At 38.0% G+C, this 23,097-nt stretch overlaps 1 protein-coding gene and 1 long non-coding RNA gene across 3 annotated transcripts in view; one reads left to right on the top strand and one right to left on the bottom strand.

Moving 5' to 3' along the window:
• PLCL2 (phospholipase C like 2) overlaps window positions 1–23,097 on the top strand; it is a 191,645-nt gene that overhangs the window by 94,348 nt on the left and 74,200 nt on the right. For both annotated transcript variants that reach the window (XM_045006205.1, XM_045006206.1), the window contains exon 3: window positions 18,499–20,985. In XM_045006205.1, the coding sequence (XP_044862140.1) occupies window positions 18,499–20,985 (2,487 nt within the window). The remainder of the gene's footprint in view (window positions 1–18,498; window positions 20,986–23,097) is intronic.
• Window positions 1–23,097, bottom strand: part of LOC123364258 — a 52,380-nt gene that overhangs the window by 18,807 nt on the left and 10,476 nt on the right. The window contains exon 3 of the long non-coding RNA XR_006577050.1: window positions 4,538–4,719. This is a non-coding gene — a long non-coding RNA (uncharacterized LOC123364258). The remainder of the gene's footprint in view (window positions 1–4,537; window positions 4,720–23,097) is intronic.

Raw genomic sequence — 23,097 nt, 5'->3', positions numbered from 1 at the left:
TCCCACAATATTGGCTCTCAAAAAATTGAGACAATTTGTATTTTCTTACCATACATTTGTGTTTGAGGTCCAGATTACCTTAGGACATTTCACCTTAAAAAACATTTTCCTAAACTGCAAGCCTTTGTGATTGGTTGGGGATCACTTGCCTGCATGGAAAATTTTCTTTTGAGATTTTTTTTTTAAATTTCTTTATTGGTTCTATACATTTTGAATCCTACTCCAAAAGCAGATCTATTAACTTGTATTGCACTTGTACTGTAACTATATGCTATAAAAGTCAACAGACGAGAAAACAGAAAATTGTGCTGTCTCAGTACTTTGTTTCTAAAACTGATACCTACTCAGAGAAGATAAAAATACACACCCAGTTAGCCACGGAATGACACATGCTCCATGGTATCAGTTTTATTTACTGACTTTAATTCAAGTTAAAAGCTGGCATAACTTTTATTCCTATTTTTAATTATTGCTGAAAAATAATATTGGTAATAAATCTCAATTCTACATATTAGTAATATTACAAAAAAATAATATTCATTAATTATATATTTGAAATGCAAAAAGAAGGCAATAATAAAGCAATAAAGTGTTAAGGCAATAATAAAGTTGTACAACTAAAAAGCCAGCAAATGCAAAAATTACCATTCCATAAGAAATGTTGGCTCAGCTTTTTGCATATTCTGTATGTTGCATGACATGCTGTGTATGATTTTTTTTTAATGCTGCTACATACACACATGCATTTGAGTAGTCCCATTTTACTTGGACTGTTCTTTGAACTATGAGTTTGGAAGTTAAATGTCTTCTCTTTACCTCAATAGACCTGTCCATGTGTCCCTTACCCCTGTTTTGTCTTGTTGCCAGATTTTACTATTTTGTCCCCTGTATCAGAACCAGGCATTTTCATTATCTCTTAATTAGTTAAGGTAACAGATCTCAGGCGGATCCTAGTTAATTCTCTCTCTGTCTCTCAGAATGCTACTTCATTTAGGTGAATGGGGGAGGATAGCTCAGTGGTTTGAGCATTGGCCTGCTAAACCCAGGGTTGTGCATTTAATCCTTGAGGGGGCCATTTATGGATCTAGGGCAAAAATCTGTCTAGGGCAGGGGTTGGCAACCTATGGCACGCGTGCCAAAGACGGCATGCAAGCCGATTTTTAATGGCATGCTGGAGCCGGCTCGGACTCCAGCATGCCATTAAAAATCCTGCCCAGCCCGGCCCGCTCTCCTCTGCCTTCCGCTCTCCCCGCGGGGGCAGGGAGCAGAAGCATAGCCATGCACACGGGGTAGGCAAATGGGCCCACTCTCCCGGCGCAGCAAACTGTGCGGTCCACACTCCCAGGCCGGAGCACCAGCCAGAGCGCAGCAAGCTGCTGGCCCCTCCCCCGCCTTCTTCCCTCCCCTGGGGCCCTGCTGCTGCGCGCGCAGTGCTCTAGGGGTTGGGGAGGCAGAAACGCTCCCCCCTCCCTTGGAGCCATGCCACCCTGTGCGCTCCCGCGGGGCAGTGTTTGGCTCTGCGGGGAAGGAAAGACGCTCCCCGCTCAATTGGAGCTCTGTCGCTGCGCGCGCAGCGCTCTGAGGGGCAAGGCTGTGTGCTCCCGCAGGGCAGCGTATCTGGCTCTGCGTGGAGCCTCATGGTAAGGGGTCCAGGTCTGGGGAGGGGAGGGTTGGATAAGGGGGAGGGCAGTCAGGGGACAGGGAGCAGGGTGGGTTGGATGGGGAGGTGGGATCCCGGGGGGGTGGCTAGGGACAGGGGGTGGTCTCTGGAGGGGGCAGCCAGGGGACAAGGAACGGGGGGGGGGTTTATGAGTCGGCCTTGCTCAGCCCGCTGCCGGCCTAGGTGAACAGAACCCCAGACCAGCAGCGGGCTGAGCGGGCCGGCGGCGTAAGATCAACATTTTAATTTCATTTTAAATGAAGTTTCTTAAACATTTTGAAAACCTTGTTTATTTTACAATACAACTCTAGTTTAATTATATAATATATAGACTTATAGAGAGAAACCTTCTAAAAACATTAAAATGTATTACTGGCACGCGAAACCTTAAATCAGAGTGAATAAATGAAGACTCGGCACACCGCTTCTGAAAGGTTGCCGACCCCTGGTCTAGGGATTGGTCCTGCTTTGAGTAGGGGGTTGGACTAGATGACCTCCTGAGGTCCCTTCCAACCCTGATATTCTAGGATTCTATGAATAAGGCCCTACTTAACTTGCGATATTGCAGATTCCCCAATATTAGGCTTCCACCACAGTATTGACAACGGGAGCCCTGCCATGCGTGGAGCTGACAGGAGGAGCTCTCTCCTGTCAGCCCTGGCCCCTGCTCTCAGCGCCAGGCGACCAACAGCTGTAGCCCCCACTCTCAGCCCCGGTCCCCCGCTCTCAATCCCTGGTTGCCAACAGCAGAAGATTGTGGAAAAGTAATAATGGACTTTATTACTGCAAATAATAAAGTCCATTATTATTTTTCTGCAATTTTTCATTGCTTGTCTGTAACTCTGCCACATTTTTTCACAATCATCCCACAATTCAAGTAGGGCCCTAGTGATGAAGTTATTTTGGGGAAAGAAAACAGGCAGCTCAACAAGGTTTAATCCTAGTTTAGTTACTTGATTTTTAATGGCATTCAATTAACTGAATAACTAATATGCTTAATTTTGTATTTACCCTTTTTGGACCTACTATGTGATGATCTGTTAATGTCATAGATTTGGAAAAGTGGTAATTCTGCATATTTCAGGCTATTATAGATTATACTGAAGTGATTTGCCTGATTGAACAAGTTAATTTATGTACTACTTGACCAAAGCCAAATTTCACTTGCACTTATATAATTTCTAGCATGAGTGCAAGAATTTTTATAATGTGCAAACAAATAAATAAAATGTCATTTTCTGAAATGATTACTTAATAAATCAATTTAGATTTTTGTTCTGCGATCCAAGATTTTATTTTATATGAAGAAAGTGATTCCAACTCATTGCAATTCATCTCTGTTCTGATTTGTATAACTGTTGTTAACTTCTCTTTGATTGTGTTGATGTAAGTGAATCTTTTTTGTGTCTGATTTTTTGCCATGTAATGCATTGTGCAAAAAATGTAATGAATATATAGTGAGCACTAATATTAGAACTTCAATATGCATATTGTACCCCTGTCACAATATAATAATTGCCTATAGAAATGACAAGGACTCTTTTTTTTAGCTAAGTTTTGAGCCAAATAGTAAAGATCAATATGTGTTAGAAAGAAGCTATAAAGTCAGATTCTTGGATGTTTAAGGGGTAATCTCTGCCACTTCTCTGGTCATAAATCTTGTCATTTCACAGTAGATAAGAATTTAGGGAGACTGAAATATCCTTCACATATCCATTTGGGGTTGATAACCTTTCAGCTCCAGGCAGTTTTTATGTTGACTACTTTTAATCACTGTGTTTTCTGAATATCACAATTTAGTATGGAAAGTTTTGTGCTATTTCCTGTTTACTAGCTTTAGACAAATCATTATTGCAGTATAACTATATTAATTTTTTAAAAGGTTAATTACTGACTCTGGGATTTTCAAAAGGGCCCAAGTGAGTTAGGCCCCCAACTCCTATTGAATTTTGATGGGGTCTGGGCACCTAATTTGCTTAGGATCCTTTGGAAGTTCTTCCCTGAAGGATGAACTGTAATCAACTAAAGAAAATTCAAAATTTAGACTACCAGTCTGTACTTCACTCACTCATTGCATTTGCCATAATCTACAGCAGTATAAGCAGTTGCCTGAGATGCCACTTACTTAATTTTTTCAGGTAAGACACAAAAGGCCCCATCCCATGAGGTGCTGACCACCGTTAACTCCTTGGGTTTTTTTTAAGATTGTTTTTAAGTGTGCTTGACTATATAATTATTGCCACCATCCTTTTATCATCTGATACTATTATCAAGTTTGCTACTCCTGCATTATTGCTAAATAAACATAGCCAAATTTCTATCAGTTACGATAACTCTTGCCACAGCTGACTCTTAGCGTTACTTCAGATTTCTACATCAAACCACAGAATACAGAGAGCCTGGTTACTGTAGTTAGTTTTCAAATTTTAGAAACACCAAGGGTCGAATTCAGACATGGTGGAAGTGGGTGCAACACCTTTTGGATCAGTAGTGCAAGCAGTGTATAATGTATTTCAAACTACTTGTTAATTTTCTGTTTTAGAAAAACACATTTAGTGGACTAGTTTAGTCTTGGTTATTACAAATGTGTAGTGAAATATGTACCCTTTTTTTAGAAGGGTAAATGATCAAGTGCACCTTTTATCATAGAATATATGCCCTTAAAAACAGCTTACTAAACTGTTTTGACATGTGGGTTGCATCATGATTACAGATGGAGGCTCTGGGCTGCAACTATTCCAAATCAGCTCCTCTCACTTGTCAACACATCATGCTCCCTGAAGCCAGTTGCTGATGAATCCACTTGCCTAGCCAGTGTTGCTCCCCTGCCATTTTCCATATGCCTACCAGAACAGGAAATAAAGGGATATCTCCTACCTTTGTCTTTGTTAATTCACGATAACAATACGAGCAAACTGAAGTAGCTGATTGCATCCTTTTTCTGTTATGCTGTGGTTTAGCTGCTGGCAGAAGGGTCACATGTATAAACTTCAGTTTCAGAGTTACATACTGTAGAGGGCTGCATACAGTGTCCAGGTTGCACTTCTATGTCCCCGGTTCTAAATTAGGTTTAAAAATATGAGAACAGCAAGAGACCTAAAAATTAATTATTTTAATGTCCCTTGCAACAGCAAAGAAATTGAAATTCTAGTGTATAATTTCAACACTTTCCAGTTCAGGTATTTAAAAAGTAACCCATGTAAATCTCCTTTAAGCTTTATGTGTAACATTTACAGTAACCAGTTACAAGTATAGCACATACATTTTTGAGACATGCAGAATGTCCACATTAACATTGCTAGCTTTGCAGTTTGAATATGAACACCACTTTTTATTTTGCTCAGTTTTGTCAGTTCTTAGTTGAGAACTTTACCTTTAGGACTAGTTTTGAGGCTTTAAAAGTAGATCAGCATTATTAGTATTTTAAGCTAACTGCATGCATTGGTAAACTCAAATCAAGTTTCAAAGTTATGTTTTAAATGATTGCAATCAAATAGATTTTAAGTTTGTCAAAGCTTTTCTGATGGACTGCAGTCTGGCTTCAGACTAGCATTAAGTGGTTTTATTGCGTTCTTTCTTGGGAAAGAATTATACTTTTATGGGCTGAGTTGGTGATAATACACAAAGCAATATTAACTCAAAATACAGATGTTGCATATTTTTTCTGAAAGGTTAAAGCTCAGTGCTTGATTTTTTCCCACAATACTTCAGTCTACAAGGAGCTATGTTGCATGTCTCAAGAAGGGTAGCTATGAGGTCCCATGGCAGAAGTCTCCAGAATTTTAAACATGTGGGCCAGAAAGTGGCTGTAAATTGAGGCTTTGGGCTGCAACTCTCAGCTGCTTGTCAATGCATTATAATTGTTCAGATAATTGATTATACGTATTTCTGTTATATCTCAACCTGCCAATCTTTATATTGCTTTTCATATGAAAAACTCTATTTTTGCCGTTTACTGGACCTCTTTTTTATTTTTTTATTTTTTTTGGTCAGTATTGATTTATGGCAACAGCTCATGCTTGGCTGCTACAAAATCATGCCAGTAATTTGTGAGGAGTTGCACATGTGAAGTGTGCTGTTCAGTATTTATTGGGGAGAAAGGAGTATATTTTTGCCCCTAAATGAGAAGTATACTGTTTATTTCAATGCATATTGAAAATTATAGTCCTTCCTCACAAAGATGCATGTAGAATGCGGTCTTTGGGGGCTTTGTTCATTTGTTTTTTTAAATATATATATATATATATATATAATACACATTTTCTAGCCCTGTTTTCAATATCTGGTTGCAGACTATGTCTAATGGGTCCATGAAATGTTGTCATTACCATAGAACAGGGGTTTTGAACCTGTGGTCGGGGTCCGCAGACAATGTCTAAGATTTCCAAAGGGGTCCACAACTTCATTTGAAACTTTTTAGGATCCCAAAAGGAAAAAAAATGTTGAAAACCACTGCCCTAAACACTCAAAAATCAGAAGGCAAATAAAAAGAATGCAAAATTTATTATTTAAAAAACTCTTGATTTTTAAGACAATATCATGATTTTTCAACCTGACTCATGTTTTTTAATTGCTTAGGGTGGGCAATACTGCTAACCATATAGACATGGCCGCTATATTGAACTGAACTAATACTGAGCCCTCAACCTCTGAAAATGAGGCCCTTTTAGGATGTCTCAATTTGAGCAGCAGGAACCATACCAAAATTATGAAAGAACTCCTCATTGCTATAGTAATTAACATAACGTTTGTATAGGTCATCAGATGTACCAAATTTGTTTTGTATTCAATATGTTATTCTTTCATAGCCATAACTGAATTTTATTTGTTTTTGAAGTTTTATTTCTTTGCTTCCTTTTACATAAGGAATATCAGATTTTAACTACTATGATTTGGTTGAATGGCTCTAAGGAAGACTAGAGATCAGCAAAGGGAGGGACAAGGGTGTTGGAATCATTAACAGAGAACTTTTCGTGCATGTGTGTTAACAAAAACAAACAAAACCAAGAATTTTGAATAGTCTGATTAAAAATCCCTGATCCTGATCCCCAGTGGCCATCTTTCAGTCTCTTATGGTATCCTAATCCCATGAGTCCTCAAATAGTCCAAGGAGTCCTCCATCAAACAAAGTGGACAAAACCTGATAGTCATAAAGTAAAAATAAGTTGAAAAAAATCCTCTAAAAGAACAAAAAACCCCACAAATATTATACATCACAAAGGACCAAAAACCTGCAAAACCACACCCTTTTGTCCTTGACAGTAAGATTTAAAAGTTTACCCATGGGGAGATGGAATAGCCTTCATTTTTAGACCTACTGTTTAGACAATTCTGACTTGAGATATTTCCAGGGTTCCAGGTGATCCTGATGGCTAAGATTATTTGGGTCAGATCCTCAGCTGGTGTTAATTGTCATAACCTACTAGCTGACGATCTGCTCCTTTATATTCAGCCTTATTAGCTTGACTTCTGAAATGAAAACATCATCCAGAGAGTGAACAGTTGTTTATGTTTCAGATCAGAAGCTAGTCAGAATGGATCTATCAGCAGGAGAAAGTTGTCAGACTATTAAGTACTCACTAGATGCTCTAATGGCAGATGGACATAGTGCCAAGCTATGAATAATGTCTTCTGGGTAGGAAAAGTATGGGAAGAAATAAAATCCAATGTTGCTGCTTATTATTAACTCATGTTTGGCTTTCCCTTTCCTACGTCACTGCCAGCTGAAACTGCTCTTTTAAATGAATAACATCAGTGAAAGTAGAAAAGACCATTTGGGTCATTGCTCTTAGAAACTCTGTTGCTGCAAGATTTTTCAGAGCTAGACCCTTAAGTGGAAGTTAGTATTGCAGGGTACGCAGTCTAGACGGATGTTTGTGTTGTCAGAGTGGTACCGGTGTGGTGCTCTGCTTTCTCCTTGTTGATATCACTCGGCTGCGTGCGTGAGTTCCCTCTGTGTGCTGCCCCAGCTCTGCAGATAGCTGACATAGCAGACCCGACGAGAACCCCCAATAACCACAGAGTCCAGTAAAATGCAAAGTCACGTCGACTAGGTTTATTGCGACCTCGGACACAATGGCAGTTCCCTGTAGGTTTCTTAGCCTAACTCAGGGCATACTACGAGAAAGTGCCTCTTGGCAATGGACCCGGCTCAGTGGCGGGACTTTCCACTCCCCCTTCGGCCGGACAAAGACACCGCCCCAAGGATGCATTCTTATACACAGATACAAACAAGTTACACATCACACCTGACGTATTGAGGTGCAACCTTTCTACGTAGCATGGTACAACCCCTCTACGTATTAAGGTGCCGCCTCTCACCTTGTACATGTCGATCAAAACAACTCTATCCATCATTTTACCCTTTTGCCCCTGTCATTGGGATGGGTCGGCCTGTCCTCCTGTTATCTATGGAATGTTTCAGTATAGTGTGTTCTAGTGCTGTGTTTATGCTAGGTGAATATATGTTTATGCAGCATCAGCCCTTTTCTTGCCAGCTTCTGTGAGCAGGGCCTACCTCTGGCTCACAGCTTAACTTTGCTTTATGTTAGCAAAGTCTTGACCATTACTTTAGTTCAGGCCTCAGGCCTCATACTGGGCCTTTATCAGGGCCTGCACTTACTACAGTTTGTACTGGAGTTCAGTATTGTTTCCATCTATAACTTTTAGAAGAATGTGAAAACACTATTCTCAGGCTCTGGGGGATATGTGATTCCTCTTGTGTGAGGCGAGCAAGCATGCCAGTTAACTTTGTAGCTAATAGTCTTCCATTTAATTTAATTTCAAAGTTAATGATGTGTGCAATTATTCTCTCAGGCTGCTTTAATATTTGGGCAAGATGTTTTGGTTTCTTTTGATTCCCCTAATAATGAACTAATGGTTGATGAACAGTTATGCTTCAGTGTTATCCTGTAGATTGCTTTTTCACTGTAAACATCAACCATCATAAGGTTTATAGCTGATTCAAGGTAAGTCTATTATATTTTCTGAAGGACGAATATTGTCTTACCAATATTTGTTTTGTGTCCTTCAACTCAGAACATATTTGATTTTGCAGCTACAGTTGTTTCTGGGAAGCCTGGATATTGGACATCTTTAATTAACGTTAAAAGGACTTTCAGTTTTCCTAGGAAGTCAGCATAAAGCCAGTCCATAGGGCGCAGGACTAGTAGACTTAGGTTCTATTTCTGGCTCTCCTACTGACTTGGGTAAGTCTCTTAAGCCAAAATTTTCAAACATGGGTGCTAACACTAGACACCTATATAAGTGGGCTGATATTCAAAGGTGCCAAGCACCCATAGTTCCCATTTATTTTAGTGGAAGCTGAGGAAGCTCAAAACCTCCAAAAATCAGTCCTTTTTTGTTGTTGTAGTAGTAGGTGGTACTAAGAGTTAATGACCCAGGATGGTAGCTCTATATTTGTATGAGAGAACCTTCAAAGAGTTTTGAAAGGTATTTTAGAGATTATATCTCAACTATTTACATATTTACTTTTATAGCATGTCACTTGTTGACAACACAAACCATTACATGTAGGGTGACCAGACACCAAATGTGAAAAATTGGGACAGGGATAATAGGAGCCTATATAAGAAAAAGACCCAAAAATCGGGACATCTAGTTACCATAATTACATGTAAAGAAGAGAAGGAACCTGTATATTTTTGAGAAGTTGATAAAATTGCTAAGTAGTGCACTAAAAGGAGCACATTAAAGACTCTAGGAATGGATTGAGGATGCAAAAAGCCTAACCTCTTTGTGCACCTTTCCATCACAATTACAATCCTTATGTTCAGATGAATGTAGGTATGGAGGACTGCATAGCTAGCACTGCTAGGAGCATTAACTATCCCAAAGTGGACTGGGAGGATGTAGGGCAGCAGAGTGGATTTGATTTAAATCACTAGTCAGGAAGACTCGATTTAATCATGGATTTCTACATAAAAGTGCATTCTTGTTGGTTGTTATAACCTTAATAAATTGTGACGGGTTCGGTTGTAGAGACCCCCTACCTCTGAGCCCGTTTCCTTTGCCAGCTTGGGACTTCAGGACCCTGTCTTGTTGAGCCAGACATGCTGGCCTGCTGCAACACAGACCCAGGGTCTGAACCACGTCCCCAAAGCTGCAGACTTACCTGAAAATGGCTCAGCAAGTACTCTTGTCTCCAGCACCCAGACACCCAGTTCCCAATGGGATCCAAACACCAAATAAATCCATTTTACTCTGTATAAAGCTTATGCAGGGTAAACTCTTAAACTGCCAACCCTCTATAACACTGATAGAGAGAGATTTTTTTTTTTTTTTTGGAAAAGCACAAGGTTTAAGATGGATTCCAGTATCATGTGACATGGTCACATGTCCTGTGAGACCCCTAGTCTCCATTCTTCCAAGGCTGGCCAGCACGTACACCAGAAGGTTTGCAAGTAAACAGAACCATTTACAGGTGACTGATTCTGAAGCACCCTTAATGGCTTCCACTTAACATGTTTACATCGGTAATACAAGTTTATATCTTATTCTCCTAACTCCAGACATAGAAATAATACATGCAAACAAATGGGATGAACACACCCAGTAGATCATAAGCTTTGTAATATCATCTTACAAGAGACCTTTTGCATAAAGCATATTCCAGTTACATCATATTCACACTTCTAAACATATTTTTATAAAGCATATGGAGTGCGACATCACATATATTCTTCACAACTCAGAGATAGATGTAGGTTTCATTTTTAGAAGGTACACGCTATACATTTTTAAAGTGATTTATTTTGAAAACTTTTCAGATTAGTTTTACAGCTATAGCAGAAAATGAATGATTGGTTATTTCATTTACCAAAGGTAATTGAAGCAGATATTTATGAAGTCAGTGGGAGGTCAACTATCTCCAGTTCAACAGGTTAATCCTTAATATTTAGAGGATTTCCTTGCCAGCTGTATTAGGAGAACATCACAGACATTTAAATTTTTTTAATTTAACTAAAACAACAACGTTATGTATTCTGGATTTTTTTTTTCAACAGCAAACATAATATTTTAACAAAGCAAGCATATGAATTTTTTAATTTAGTTAAACATTCAGGTTTTTTAAAATCAGGTTTGTTTATGTTAAAATTGTTTTTAACTAAAATAATTGAATGAAATATTAAAAAAAAATTAAATCAACTATGTCAGCCAGCTCAACATGAGAAACTTAAAATATTGTCTTCTGCAGCTAACTCAGTCATCTTCACCTTCATTTTCCTGTTTGTTCATAATCTGGAAAAGAAAAACAAGCTTTCCTGCTTTTTCAGGTCCCAAACAATTTCTCAATTTGGAATGAATTAGCCCAAAGGAAGAAAATATTCTTTCTACACCGGCAGAAGAAGATACTGCTGTTAAAAGTGAGATTATCACTTCAACGGTCTCTGAATCCAAGTGCATAAGTGACTTCCACCAGTTCACTGGTGTGACTTTCTTTAAAACATCATCAGCAAACATCTATTTTTTGAATGGTTCACCCTTAGCTCTGAATTTTATTATAGTTGGCGTTATAGAGGTATGATTGCTGGATGTCCATGTGATAGCCAACTCCTCCTCTTCAGCAGTTAAGGTTTGACCCTGGTACTGAGTATTGAGAATATTTGCAAGAAAATGAGCTGGAAATAGTGCTTGTCTCATTTGTTTTTTTAATGCTTATAATTTAACTCTGTCATTGCATATTTCTCTTTTTTTTTTTTTTTTAAGATCTCACTCAGTTCTTTCCAAATTTCAACAGTGTCAGCAATAAAACAGCTATTTCCCTGCATTTTGTTCAAGGCTACAGAAATAGGTTTCAGGGTACTCAGCATGTGTTCAACATTTCTCTTAAACCCAATGTTGAGAACTTTGGCTGTGACAGTGTCATCTATTTTTCCATGATTTTGTTCACAAACTGTCATCAGATTAGGCCAGTTCTTGATATAATACTCAAAACAGTCCACTACTGAATTCCATTGCACGTCTTGTGGGAATTAGCTTGGTTCATCCCACTTTTTTCAGAGCAGCTGCTGCAAAGTGGTTATTATGGAAGTATTTTGCAATTTCAACAACATTAGCCTTTATTTCTGGAACACTGAAGTCTTTGGATACGAAGTGCATGAAATGAGCACTGCAACTGTATGTTATTAGTTTGGGACTCTCTTCATTCTCTTCTAAATAATTCTCCTCTTGGATACATTTGCAGCATTGTCTGTGACCAAGCTGCATACTAGACATTTGATTTTTTTTCACAATTTGTTATAGCTTTTACTGCTACTTCTTGTAAGTATTCTGCTGTGTGTGCATTTCCTGAGGTATCAGCTATTTCTGTGAGGAAGACATTCCCTTCTTTTGTCACACAAGCACATACAACAGGATCATTGTGGACATTGCTCCACCCATCAAGACTCAGGTTAACAATTTCACCCTCTAGACCTTTTGCACACTGCTCAATTTCTCTTTCATACACTTTATCCAGCAATTTGCCTGCGACATCTGCTCTGTTGGGTGGACTGTATCCTGGTTTTAATGACTGAACCACGTTAATGAACTGTGGATGCTCAGTCATATGGTTTGTTGCATAAACAAACTGGGCAATTTTTTCAATTACCTCTTTTTGTAATCTGCTGGTTCTTATCACAAACTTATCTATGGTTGTTTCTGGATAATGGAGATTTTTACTTCTTTTTGCTACAGGTGATATATTGTGGCTATGTGACATTCATGATGTGGCTGAAACACTATCATTGGCAGATAACTCTGCAACTATAGAAAATGATGGTGATCTTGAAGGTGGATACTCTTCAGAATCCTGTACGTTGAGGATGAATTCTCCTAAACAAAATAAGTGAATGCAGTTATTTAATTATTATTACCATTGCATTCACTGATACTCAGTACTAATTTAAAGGTGAAATTATAAAAGGAAGATCTGTCTATTTCAACTATTTATTTTTATCACAACTGCATCCAAAATGATAGTACCATAGAGTAACAACTATATTTTTTGCTCAAACATGAGAATTCAAGAACAGTCCAGAAGGAAGATAGGCAGTCCTTAAGAAAGAAGTATGAAATAAAAAAGTTTAGCAACCTGAAGATACTGCATGTTCAGACATGTTCCTTTCATCATTTTCAACGCAGCTTCCTCCTGCGAAGGAACACTTCTCATGATGTTGTTTCATTCCGGCAACCAGGCCTTGCATTTCTTTGTTGCACTGTTTGCATTTTGCACACATGCCTGTCTTATCCACAGGTAGGGGAACTTCATTAAAATATTCCCAAACTTCTTTTATGGCCTGCTGCCATTACAGGTTTTCCCTTCAAGTGAGAGAATGGTATGGTAGGTCTCAAATCAATGAAGGCTACACTCAGAAAGACCTCAAGACTTCTGGAATGTGCTGCTCAAACAGTTTCACTTTTGTTTCTACTGCCTGACCCTCCCTTCTAACATTTATCTCCAGACTACTTCTCCTTGTCCAGATCTGTTCCGCCCCCAACAATCTTCATTGAACTTTTTGAAACTTTGCACTTTTAGAGAGGGGTAAGGGATTGACTCTGTGTACACAAATTTGCAGAGGGGCAATAGGGTTGAGGTCTGTTATTTCTCACCTCGATATATTTATTTATTTAAAACATTTTTGCTGATAACAAGTATGTTGTCTCTGGAGACACAAATCCACAGTTTGAGAACTGCATACTAAGCATCTCTGATGGTACCTTCTAGACTGAGCACTGAGTCTCATTGGGTAGATAGAAAGATTTACCTAAATAATCTATACAGAAGCTCCGGAAACCCCATAAAATTGGGTCCCTAATCCACAAACTATTGGAACTTTTCTTAAACATTACATGAATATATTGTCTCATACTATAGAATTAGAATTTATAATTCCTATTCCGTGATGAGAGATCTTTGAGCTATAACACTGCTCTACAGCCAAAATGCTTCTGAAATAAATGTAGTCAAACTTTACTAATTCTGGGTCACTGAGAATGAAAATGATGCTTAAAATTGTTGATTGGCTCTAGTTTTCAAGAAATGCTATTGGGTCAGTATATATGACCCTTGACTTGGGAATAGCGGAGGATAAGTGAGTTATAAAGGGAAGGGATCTCAATTTAAACCAGAAATGACTAAAATACATCTTTGACTGGATCTATGAATAAATCTATGACTGGGTTTGGACAGTACTTGCTTTTTAGGCAAAACAACGAATGATGCAATCTGAAGCTGGTATTGCGTCATACATGATATGAATTGCATCATGTTATTCCTAGAAGTCATGGATGATGCAATCATAACGAAGCTTACATCACTCTGCTGAACAAATTGCCCTATATCAGCTCTAGAAATCATACAGTGTCATGCTCTCTTATTTGTCAGTGTTTGATTTTGCAAAGGGACACATTTCTGTTTAGCCAAAGTGAGCAGAGATGCCTCGTACTTGTGTGAACAGTGCAGATAACTTCTGCTATGTTTGTGGTGAAGTGACTTTTGCATCACAAAAGCACAGTATAACCACTGTGGTTAAGAAAGCCTATCACCTTTATTTTGGCTGCAAAATTGGAGATCAGGACAAGAGGTGGGCCCCACACAGATGCTGCAACACTTGTGCAACATATCTTCGCCAGTGGTTGAACAGGAAAAGGAAATCTATGCCTTTTGCAGTGCCAATGATTTGGAGAGAGCCAACAGATCATACCAGCAATTGTTACTTCTGCATGGTGCCTCCACTTTTTCTTCTTTGACACATGGGAAAGGTGTGTCAAAGAAGAAAAAGTGGACTGTGCATTATCCAAACATTCCATCAGCTATACGCCCAGTACCCCACGGGGAAGGACTGCCGGTTCCTGATGCACCAGAATCATTCTCACTTGAGTCAGACGAGGAAGAGAAAGAGGATGAAACTTCTGGTCCTGAACCATCTATGTCACAGGACCCACATTTTCTCCCATCCTCCTCCTCTGAACCACACCTCATAACACAAGGTGAACTGAATGACCTTGTCAGGGATTTGGAACTACCCAAGAGTAAGGCAGAGCTGTTGGGCTCCAGACTACAGCAGTGGAATCTCCTGGCAGGTGATGTTAGGGTTTCCATGTTCCGTGACCGTCAAAAGGATCTTGTCCCATTCTTCTTCATGGAAGGTGATCTTGTAGCCTGCAACAACATCGATGGTGTGATGGCAGCCCTCAACATCGTTCACGATCCAGATGAGTGGAGACTGTTCATTGATTCATCGAAGACGAGTCTTAAAGCTGTTTTACTGCATAATGGCAATGTTTTGCCATCAATTCCAGTTGGTCATGCAGTCCATATGAAGGAAACCTGTGACAACATGAAACAACTTTTGAGGTGCATAAACTATGACCAACATCAGTGGCAGCTTTGTGGCGATTTGAAGGTTGTTGCTCTCTTGCTTGGTCTGCAGACTGGATACACAAAGTACTGCTGTTTTCTCTGCGAATGGGATAGTCGTGCAAGAGATTCCCACTACATCAAGAAAGATTGGCCACTCCGACAGTCATTGGAGCCTGGGTGAAAAGTGTTCAGCATCCACCACTTGTTGAATCAAGGAAGATTTTGTTACCACCCTTACACATCAAGCTGGGTCTGATGAAGAACTTTGTCAAGGCCATTGACAAAACACAAGCAGCTTTCAAGTACCTCCGTGGAAAATTTCCAAGGTTAAATGAAGCTAAGATAAAGGAAGGTGTCTTTGTTGGTCCTCAGATTCGTGAACTTCTTCGAGATGATGCATTTGACCATGCACTGCGTGGCAAGGAAAAGATGGCATAGAAAGCCTTCCAGTTAGTGGCAATAAATTTTCTCGGAAACAACAAGGCAGACAACTACAGGTTGTTGGTGGAAAACCTCCACAAGGCATACAAAAGCCTTGGTTGCAACATGTCACTAAAGATACATTTTTTGCACTCTCATCTAGATTATTTTCCACTGAACTGCGGAGCAGTGAGCGACGAGCACGGCGAGCGATTTCACCAGGACATTGCAACAATGGAGAAACGCTATCAGGGCAAATGGAGCCCATTAATGCTTGCAGACTATTGCTGGACAGTGACAAGAGATGCTCCATTTAATGAATACAAGAGACAAGCCAAGAAGCGCCGAGTAGACACCGAATAGGACTAAACTATGTACATAATAGTTTTTTGCCTTTTGTTTCATAATAAATTTTATTTATATAACCCTTTTGCTGATTTTTAAAGTGTTACATAAACAGGACAGGTGAAATATTATCATGTAAAGCAACCATAAACACATGAAAAGACCTAGGTTTACAATTTATGTTTAAAACTCTACTATCTACACAATATACATAGACATAAAATGTAAAAACTTAAATATATTAGAAACAGTAGCCAATCAGTTGTTTTAATTGTCATATTTGAATTCAGCACATCAAAATACATAATAAATAGCACATTTTATCTCTGAAGTAGACGACTTCTCAAAAATTGTAGACCAGTGTAATATATCTTAATTAAAACTATCTTTAGATAGGTTTTTTTCCTCAAAACACAGTGTATAAAAAAAGATTTAAATAAAAACAATCCGATTTTTTTTAAATCATTGATTTTTATCCACCCTGGTATTAATCTGAAGTAGTATTTTATTTGTTCTGTCTTTAAAAAATTTCAAAAATGCACAGAACAATTCAGACTTCCCATGCCATCCACTTATTAGACATGGTTGTTTTGAGAAAGACAGTGCAAGTATGCTGTTGAGCTTGTCTGTTGGAGAATGAGAATTAGAATCCTAGTACTACAAGAACATAAAAATAAATGACCCCTCCATGTTAATAATAATTAAATTTATCACTGAATTTTATTGAAACTCAGAAAATAACTCTAATCAAATTGTTGCTGAAAATCTAAAATACTTAAAGAACAATTTATAATTAAGGACCAACTCCAAGAAGCAATCCCATGAGTTTTTCAATGCAGTTTAGTTTGATCTGTAGTTAAAAAACATGTTTACAGGGGAACTAATTTTTGCTGGTCTCTTGGGTGGTCTCTTAAAACAGATTTTGCTGTTGTTAAAGATGCAATATTTATGTCTGATAAATTTATATTTTTAGATGGAACTAAAAGTACTAAATATATTAAACACTTGGCAAGGTAGCTTCACATATTAAATCAGAAAAACAGAATTCTCCATTTTCACATCTAAATGAGTATTTTCCAAATGCACTGATGGAGAGGCATTTTGCCTTTTCTCTATTAGATTAGGTGCTATATATAGGGTACCATGTAAGCAGTGTTGTGAGATGCATATTTTTATTAGTGTCCTTTGATTACATATGAAAATGTTTCAGGAAATTTGTTATGTGGAAATGTATCTGTATTTCAAATATTCTATTTGAATGGAGCGACAACAATCTAGTAAAAGTACCCCGCCGCTGCCCGTATTAGCAATCTTTGCTAGCTCTGGAATGAAAATTAAACAGATTTCCAGAGGAAAAGTACTAGGGAGAAAATCCTCCCTCACAAACAAAACAAAACAAAACACCCCACCAAAACTTTTCTATACAAATCTGGAAAAGTAATTAGTTGAACCTTGCAGGATTATGCAAATAGAAAAATTGCTGTTCTTGAGATCTAATATCAAGAGGTTCTTCTATGGGGAGGATTGTGTTAGAACTTACAGACAAGAAGTTGAGTCCTTTTGCAAGACATGGCCATTTTTCAAACACTCCTAGAAATTTTCTTAGGCTGATTTCTGTCTGAATGGTGCAAGATAATGAACATATGTAATTATTTCTCTTTTGAAACTCATTACATATTGCACTAGGTTATTGTCATTCAGGTGAACTTAAACTGGATACAAAGTTCGAGTGGAGCTGGCTAAGTGGTATTGTTTTTCTTTAACTACTGCAGAAAATGACTTTTTAATATATAAGGAAAATTTAGCGTCAAAACAAAACAGAAATGGTGGGTGAATCATTGTTCTTAAGATGAGGCTGAACCACTGTTGCCAACCTAGTCTTCCATGCCTTCACCTGTCCCCCTTCAAATTCTTCCTTAAGATACTCCTCTTATGTGACACCTTCTAAACCCCAATAATCTTAGCAAAGACTATCCCCCCAAATCACTACTGTACATCCCAATATTCTCCATCAGACTCTCCTGTCTGCTAAAATCATTAAGCTGCCATAAAGCAGCTAGATATGGCTAGTGGAGAATTTCCCCAGTTCAGGTTGGGAAGAGTGTGTATTGGGGATGTTCAGTGGGCAGGATAGGGAGGGAGGAAGACCTATGTGTATGTTTTGCCTGTCAGTACTTAGTTTGTAAGTTCTGTGAGGACATGACCTGTCTCTTTATTTGTGTATCAGTCTGTCTCTGGTATTTCTAAGGATCCTATCGCCATGATATCTAAGCACTCTATTTAATACGGTGTTAGGGATCTACAAATGATTACAAGGACTGCATGAGGGCTCAGGGGAACAGATTACTTCTCACCATCTTGTTAGTAGAATGTGAGATACCTATTTCACCATGCTGCTACTAACAAAATACTATGCATTTTTTTACTTTTAAAACCTTTTTTGTTAAATTTTGTGGGCATACAAAACCTAAGCTTTGTGATGCAAAAAAACACATGTTTTTAAAAATGCCGAATACATAGTTATGCAAACACAATCATTAAGCAGTTGTTAGTGTGTCAGATTTTGCATTTGTGGTGTCAGAACAAAAGATTTGTTGTCCAACATACCTTCTTTAGATTTTCCTCAATTAATTTTTGAACTTTGAACATAAAGATTTTGCATGTCCTATAAACAAGCTCATATTGACTTTTTTTTTTTAATCCACAGGATGGTACAAAACAAAAGAGAGAACGGAAGAAGACTGTGTCATTTAGCAGCATGCCGACTGAGAAGAAGATCAGTAGTGCAAGTGACTGTATTAATGCAATGGTTGAAGGCTCTGAGCTCAGAAAGTTTCGGTCCAACTCGAGAGTATATCACCGGTACTTTCTTTTAGATGCAGATATGCAGTCCCTGCGTTGGGAACCTTCAAAGAAGGATTCAGAAAAAGCAAAGATTGATATTAAATCAGTCAAAGAAGTGAGAACAGGAAAAAATACAGATATATTCCGCAGCAATGGAATTTATGATCAGATATCAGAAGACTGTGCATTTTCAATTATTTATGGAGATAACTATGAGTCTCTAGATCTCGTTGCTAACTCAGCAGATGTTGCAAACATTTGGGTTACTGGGCTAAGATACCTAATTTCTTATGGAAAACATACACTAGATATGATAGAAAGTAGCCAAGATAATATGCGGACTTCATGGGTTTCACAAATGTTCAGTGAAACTGATGTAGATAATTTTGGACATATAGCCCTTTATAAAGCTGTTCAATTTATAAAAAAATTAAATCCGGGTTTAAAAACAAGTAAAATTGAGCTGAAGTTCAAAGAGTTACATAGATCCAAGGACAAAACTGGTACTGAAGTCACAAAGGAAGAATTTATTGAAGTTTTCCATGAACTTTGTACCCGACCTGAGATCTACTTCTTATTGGTTCAGTTTTCCAGCAATAAAGAATTCCTAGATACCAAGGACCTTATGATGTTTTTAGAAGCAGAACAGGGAATGGCACATGTCACAGAAGAAATAAGTCTTGAAATTATTCACAAATATGAACCATCAAAAGAGGGCCAGGAAAAGGGCTGGCTCTCAATAGATGGTTTTACTAATTATCTTACTTCACCTGACTGTCATATATTTGATCCAGAGCATAAAAAGGTTTGTCAGGATATGAAACAACCTTTATCCCATTATTTCATAAACTCATCTCACAATACATACTTGATAGAGGACCAGTTCCGAGGTCCATCTGATATCACAGGATATATTCGTGCTCTTAAAATGGGTTGCCGAAGTGTTGAATTGGATGTATGGGATGGTCCAGATAATGAGCCTGTAATTTATACAGGACATACAATGACATCACAGATAGTCTTCCGCAGTGTAATTGACATTATTAACAAGTATGCATTTTTTGCTTCAGAATACCCTCTTATTCTGTGTTTAGAAAATCATTGTTCTATTAAGCAGCAGAAAGTTATGGTTCAACACATGAAGAAAATTTTGGGTGACAAGCTACACACACAGTCTCCAAACATAGAAGAGTCTTATCTTCCCTCACCTGACTCACTTAAAGGGAAAATACTAATTAAAGCAAAGAAGCTTTCCTCTAATTGCTCTGGGCTAGAGGGAGATGTTACAGATGAAGATGAAGGAGCAGAAATGTCACAAAGAGTAGGGAAAGAGGGTGCAGAACAACAGAACACTGTGATAGTGAAACGATTTCAGCTTTGCAAAGAGCTTTCCGAATTGGTAAGCATATGTAAATCAGTTCAGTTCAAAGAGTTTCAAGTCTCATTTCAGCTCCAGAAATACTGGGAAGTTTGTTCATTTAATGAAGTGCTTGCTAGCAAGTATGCCAATGAAAATCCAGGAGACTTTGTAAATTACAACAAACGTTTTCTTGCCAGGGTTTTTCCTAGCCCTATGAGGATTGACTCTAGTAATATGAATCCCCAGGATTTTTGGAAGTGTGGCTGTCAGATAGTAGCCATGAACTTTCAGACACCTGGCTTAATGATGGACCTTAACATTGGTTGGTTTCGACAAAATGGGAATTGTGGTTATGTCCTTCGTCCTGCCATCATGCGAGAGGAAGTATCCTTCTTCAGTGCAAATACAAAAGATACTGTGCCTGGAGTTTCACCTCAGCTTCTTCATGTTAAAATTATTAGTGGGCAAAACTTTCCTAAACCCAAAGGGTCCGGTGCCAAAGGTGATGTTGTAGATCCTTATGTATATGTAGAAATTCATGGAATCCCAGCAGACTGTGCAGAAAAAAGGACAAAAACTGTCCATCAAAATGGAGACAATCCAATTTTTGATGAAAGTTTTGAATTTCAAATTAATCTTCCTGAACTCGCTGTCATGCGTTTTGTAGTACTAGATGATGATTACATTGGGGATGAATTTATTGGGCAGTACACTATTCCCTTTGAGTGTTTACAGACAGGCTATCGGCATGTTCCACTGCAGTCTTTAACTGGAGAAATTTTAGCACATGCTTTCTTGTTTGTACATGTTGCTATTACTAATCGAAGGGGTGGTGGGAAACCTCATAAACGTGGCCTCTCAGTGAGGAAAGGAAAGAAATCCAGGGAATATGCCTCTATGAGAACATTATGGATTAAAACCATAGATGAAGTATTCAAGAATGCTCTCCAGCCCATACGGGATGCCACGGATCTGAGAGAAAATATGCAGGTACAGTTTTTACGATGAAATTATCAATGTTTGTGCCACAGTTATACTTTTGCATTATGGTGTCTCTGCAGTGTGTGTTACTGCATTTTATAATATCATTCATTTTATAATATCATTCATTTATCATGTTTTTATACTGTATGAATTTAAAAACAGACTCTTTTTGAACAGTAGCTGGATGATATTGTCTATTAAGATAACTCCTAGTACCAACACATGGTTTGTGCTATAATTCAAGCCTATTAACTGGCCCTATTTCTTGAGAAGAGTACACTAGATATACTGGAAAAAAGGGTAGAGACTACTTTTCAGCTTTAAGAAATTAAGTAAAATAGAAGTGCAGGGAGAAAACATTACTAACAATAATAAAACTTGTGAACAGTTTACTGTGTATTCAGAGACCCCCTCATATCTGAAAGAATTCTCAAGGACCCTGTAAATGAAACATAGTGTGATGGCTTTCCCGTGTCTTTATGAGGTGAAAAATTTCCTCACATCACTAGCAGACCTTTCAAAGAGATCCTTCCCTTACCAGAATCCAAAAGACCATTAGTATTTTACAAACACGTTAAATGGGGATGGAGTTACTCCTTCTCCCCCAAAAGGGGTGTTTTAAAGACTGCAATATCAAACAAATACAGTATTGCAGAATGATAGGAAGTAGTATAGGCTAAAATGCTGGATTATGGATCCCACTGTTAGATTGCATCTTTTGTGTATTGATAACCATTCCTGGTACAAGAACTGCTGATCTGGAACAGGGTAGAGAAAAATGTAAAGAATAATATTCTGTTTGATGAAGCTTTTAACTACACCTCTACCCTGTTATAACGCTGTCCTCGGGAGCCAAAAAATCTTACCACATTATAAGTGAAACCGCGTTATATCGAACTTGCTTTGATCCGTCGGAGTGCGCAGCCCTGCACCCCCGGAGCACTGCTTTACCGCGTTATATCTGAATTTGTGTTATATCGGGTCGCCTTATATTGGGGTAGAGGTGTATATAAAAGCTACAGTAAAAGTCCTAGCACTAAAAAATAGAATTAAGTATAACCATATCAAAAAAGTTACCCATTAAATCTTATTTTATGTGACTTTAAGGAAAAACTGGGTCAAAGAAACATGCTTGAGGCTCAATTTGTACTGTATATCAGTGCAGATAACTTTTGTTTATGAATAAAGTTATGTTGAAAGTTGTAATAATGAAAGATTTTAACAGTATTGCAAACTTTAAAGATTACACTTGTTCTTCTGAATTGTATCCAGCAGCTTCCCCATTCCATTCAGTATGATTTATGCCAAGGACATTATTATATGGAAAGATCACAAACAAAATTTGGAAGCATGATTATGACTGGTAAATGAGATTCAGATTGCAGACTAGATGTGAATCTAATCTGTAATGAAGGAAGGTCTGTTATTCCATTGTGTACTGGCTAGGAGATTTTTTTTAAGGTGTCTTAATCAAGGATAGCCTGGATCTAAGACTTCAATATACAATAAGAAGGTGTGCTCATAACTAGCATGCTATTTTATTTTTCAGAATTGGTGTGTTTTTGAAAAATGTAATTTTATTAGGGTTTTTAGGAGCAGTGATTGGGAAGGAGTTTTCTTTTATGCATTTCATTCTATTACTTTGAAAGATTCATTTACATCTTCCCAACTTATTACTAGTATATGTGGAAATGTCCCCAAGACGGATATAGTTTAAGCGGATGATAGAATAATTTTGATTATTTTAACTGACAGATTTGCATGATGTGTTGCACACTTGTTCTTATGAATTGTATCCAGTCTCCTGCAACTTCCCATTCCATTCCATAAGCAAAGATCACTAGCAAAATGTGGAGGCGTGATTATGACTGGTAAATGAGATTCAGATTGCAGACTAGATATGAATGTAAACTGTAATTAACGAAAGATTCTTAAAAAAAAAAATCTCCTAGCCTATACACAATGGAATTAGAGTGCCTTAAGGAGAAACCTGGATCCTAAGACTTCAATATACAATAAAAAAGTGTGCTCATAACTAGTATGCTATTTTATTTTTCAGATTGGTGTGTTTTTGAAAAACTTAATTTAGTAGGGGTTTTAGGGTCAGTGCATGGGAAG

Source organism: Mauremys mutica, chromosome 2 (assembly GCF_020497125.1).
Source record: "Mauremys mutica isolate MM-2020 ecotype Southern chromosome 2, ASM2049712v1, whole genome shotgun sequence".
Taxonomy (NCBI): domain Eukaryota; kingdom Metazoa; phylum Chordata; order Testudines; family Geoemydidae; genus Mauremys; species Mauremys mutica.
The sequence above is the reverse complement of the archived record's forward strand: the minus strand, read 5'-3'. Positions and strand labels throughout refer to the sequence as shown.